Here is a 3,508-nt window from a genome sequence, read left to right as displayed (position 1 = left end):
GGGAGGGAGGGATGGCGTTGAGCAGGGCGACGATGGTGTGCCCGGCCTGCCGGCGTGCTCCCTTGGCCCATTTCTCCCATTTTCAGGTGGGCCAAACCCCCAGGCGCACCCCGACTTGATGAAGCCGCCCGCCAGCCAGTAAGCGATGGCGATCAGCCACCTGGAAGGGGGGGAAACAAGGGGCCCGTGCGGACGTGTGGGTTGCGGCAGGGCTCGGGGTGTGTGTGTGGTGGGGGGGGGGGCTGCCCAGGTCATCTGCGGGGCGCCTCTCCGCAAGTGCGCCGACCACTCTGTGGCGCAAGCCACCCCGCGCGTCACAGCTGCGTGCGGTCCACGCAAGGTAGACCCTGCGGAATGCGTAGAGCAGGCAGAGCACTGTCCCCACTGCCCCTCCGCAGCCGGCCGGCGCCCGCCAGCCGGCCTGGCCCCCCGCCCCTGCCCCGCCCGCAGCCCAAGGATCTGTGCGTGCCATGTCTGGCGGCGCTCACGGGATCTCGGTGGCGAAGGCGCTGAAGGCCTCGGCAAAGGTGAGGGTCTTGGTCAGCATCGACACGCCCAGGCCCAGCACCGCCACCGCGCCCAGGGGCAGGGGGGTGGTGATGATGCCCACAATCGTGCCTGCGGCGGCGAGGCGCGGCGCGGCGCGCGAGATTGCGTGAGGTGCCGAGCTGCAGCTTGCTGTGGGCGCTGCTCCGCGGGGCTGATGGTGCGGGCCTGCTCGAGGCAGGGAAGTCCAGCCGGCACGAGCGGATGCAGGCCGCACGCAGAGCCGGCCAGTGGCGCCGGTGTCGTGCGCTGCGAGCCGGGGTTGCTCTTCTTGCTCGTGGGGCCCGCGCACACCGCGTGCGCACCCGTGAAGATCGCGAGCAGGTTCCATGCCTTGACCGTCACGCCCGCAGGCGGGGGCGCCAGCGCGAGCGCCGCGCCGACGCCGATGCAGATGGCCAGGTTCTTCATGTCCGCGCCCCTTGAACGAGTGAGGGCGGGCGCGAGGGCGCGATCAACGGGCGCGCGTTGCCGTACTCTGGAAAACGCGCCGCGTGCGCCACGAGCGCGCCCAGTCAGATCTGTGCTGGCGCGCCGTCACCGAAACCTTGTCCGGTGACCAAGCGGTCAAGATGGCGGGGTCGGTCAGTTTTCTGCCTACCACTTGAAGGGCTTGGCGGGGGTGGCAGCAGCCCCGCTGGCTGCCGCGCGGACGTTCAGTCGCGAGACCCGTGCCGAGGGCCTGGCCGGCAGGGGGGCCGGCTTGGAGAGCACATTAGTCCTGCTGACGGGGAACGGGCAGCTTCCAGCGTGCGGACGAGTGCACCGGGCCTGCAGAATGGGGACGGCCTTGAAAGCCGAGGCCCTGGCCACGCCCTGCGGCAGCGTGCAGCGCTGAGAGAGCGCCATGGTTCCGAGAAAATCGAACTGTTGGTGGAGCCCGATCTCCTTGATTTGCTCGTTCCTCGTTGATCACGTCAGATCACCTGCCGTGGCACTGGGTGTGCCCGCCACCTGAACAGGACATCGATCGCCCGTGACGGAGCTGTTCAATGGTTGATAATATGCGTTTATCAGCCGTTCATATACTGCTACCACGTGCTCCACTTGGTTGAATCAAACCACCTTGTCGCTCGAAAAAACTATTTAGGTTTGTGCGTAAAGGGAAAACGATGGCCTTTGTGCTGCCGTCCTTCCTGTCGACTCCGTGAGAGCGCGCACTGGCGTCGTTCTGTTGCGCCAGCCCCACCTCGTGCTGGTCAGTGCACTCCACCAGCGGCGATGCGCGCACAGCTGCCGCAACGGCCAGCCGCCAGTGATAGATCAAGCACCTGATCATAACAGGGCGGGCCACGTCGCCCGGCAGTCAGCGGACAGCAGACAGCCGCAGCAGCCGTTTGAACTGGGGGGCGTTGTGTTGCAACAATATGGATCCACAGCTGCCGCTGTCCGCAAAGCCTGGGCCAAAGCGCCGCGGACCCCACGTGCTCGTGCGCGCCCTGGCCAATGGCTCGAGCGGCGGCGGGGCTGGACTCAACGGCGGCGGTAGCGGCAGCGGGCGCTGTTGTTTTGGGCTTCCAGTTGCTGCGGCGCTATTCTACGTGGCTTTGGGAGGAGCGCTGGGTGCGTCGACTTGAAGGGGGAGCGCTCCCCTGGAGAGGAACCTTTTTCGAGGTTTTGTGCTTTGTTGCATTCGCAACAGGGCAGGCAGGCGGGCGCTCTTGCTAGCAGCAACAGCATTAGCTAGCAGCAACAGCAGCGGCAGCAGCAGCAGCAGTGATGGCAGTGGCTGGAGCAGTTGCTTTGGCGGCAACGGAAGCAGCAGCAGCAACGTTGCGCATCTCTGAAGAAAAACTGCGTGCTGCTGCCGCGTGACCTGCTATGACGTGTGCTCCCCCCCACGCCCACCCCTGACCCCTGTGAGTGCTGCCTGCAGTCTTCTGCTGCCTGGCGATGCAGGGCGCCAGCAGCGGTGCGCAGCGCGACCTGCTGGAACCGCCCCAGCCCATGCAGCCAGAAGCTGTGGCGAAGCTGGCGGCCGCAGACCAGCTGCGGCGGGCAGCAGCGAAGCGGGCGGCCGCGATGCTGGCCAGCCGGAAGCCGTCGATCTGCGAGGACACGTGCTTCAAGGCGCGCCCCCGCCCTGGCAGAGGGCTCTGGATCGGCCAGGGCAAGGCCGGGGCAAGGCTGGTGCCAGTGTGCGCACTGTAGCAACGATAGCGGTGGGATCGTCTTGCTCCAGGCATCAGCAAACTCTTGTTATTGAAACCCTGCACCCCTGGGGTGCTTTGGTCAGCAAGCATTTTGTTTGGGACCTTGCTCGTGACTGGGTTCTCCCTGACGCCGTCCTGCCGCCCAGCAGGCCCGTGACGGCGTGTGCGACGACGGCCGGCAGCCCCACAACATGAGCGCGGGGAACGAGGCCTGGGTGCGCTGCGACCTGGGGACAGACTGCGCAGACTGCGGCCCCTGGAGGGGCGTCAAGCACAGCGCCGCCTGGTGGGTGGGCGCCCGCCAAAGATCGCTGCTGCACATAAGCTTTGTGCTGTGCTCTGTGCGTGTGTTTGTGTGTGTGTGTGTGTGTATGGGGGAACGAGAAGGCTCGGGCAACCAGCGGGAAAGGGTGCTTGCTGCGTTACTTTGCGCTCGGATGTGCCGCCCCTGACGCCCCTGCACTCAGCCCGTTCCCGCTTCACCCCCTACCCCCTGCAAAGAGATGCACACGCACACACAAACACACACACGCGGCGCGATACACACATGCACGTGCGTGCACGCCACCCACATCAAAACCAACACACGTGTCAACACGCCCTGCCCCATGCCCAGGCGCGAGCCCGTGGGTCCCATCGAGTATCTGCTCAAGCGCGGCGTCGAGGTGCGCGCCCGCAGCAGCGTGCTGGCCCCCAGGTTCTGGTTCGCCTACACCGACCCCGCCCACGACGTGGACGTCAGCGCGCACATGAGCCTGCAGGGCGTGGTGGAGCTGGGGATATCACACGTGAGGGGGGGGGGTGCGGGG

At 66.6% G+C, this 3,508-nt stretch overlaps 2 protein-coding genes across 2 annotated transcripts; one reads left to right on the top strand and one right to left on the bottom strand.

The window, feature by feature from the left end:
• Positions 1 to 484: 484 nt before the first annotated feature.
• On the bottom strand, positions 485 to 957 carry MNEG_14114 (hypothetical protein; the record flags this gene model as incomplete). The annotated part of the gene is made up of 2 exons (XM_014037414.1): positions 485 to 618; positions 852 to 957. 2 exons carry the CDS (start codon positions 955 to 957, stop codon positions 485 to 487), a joined length of 240 nt encoding a protein of 79 aa, XP_013892868.1.
• Positions 958 to 1,913: 956 nt separating this feature from the next.
• On the top strand, positions 1,914 to 2,109 carry MNEG_14113 (hypothetical protein; the record flags this gene model as incomplete). Its single annotated transcript, XM_014037413.1, has 1 exon — positions 1,914 to 2,109. A coding segment is annotated over one exon (196 nt), but the record flags the coding sequence as incomplete, so codon positions are not given.
• Between the last annotated feature and the right edge of the window lie 1,399 nt (positions 2,110 to 3,508).

This window comes from Monoraphidium neglectum (genome assembly GCF_000611645.1).
Source record: "Monoraphidium neglectum strain SAG 48.87 unplaced genomic scaffold scaffold04263, whole genome shotgun sequence".
In the NCBI taxonomy this organism is placed as follows: Eukaryota; Viridiplantae; Chlorophyta; class Chlorophyceae; order Sphaeropleales; family Selenastraceae; genus Monoraphidium; species Monoraphidium neglectum.
This window is presented reverse-complemented; position numbering and strand designations above follow the sequence as displayed.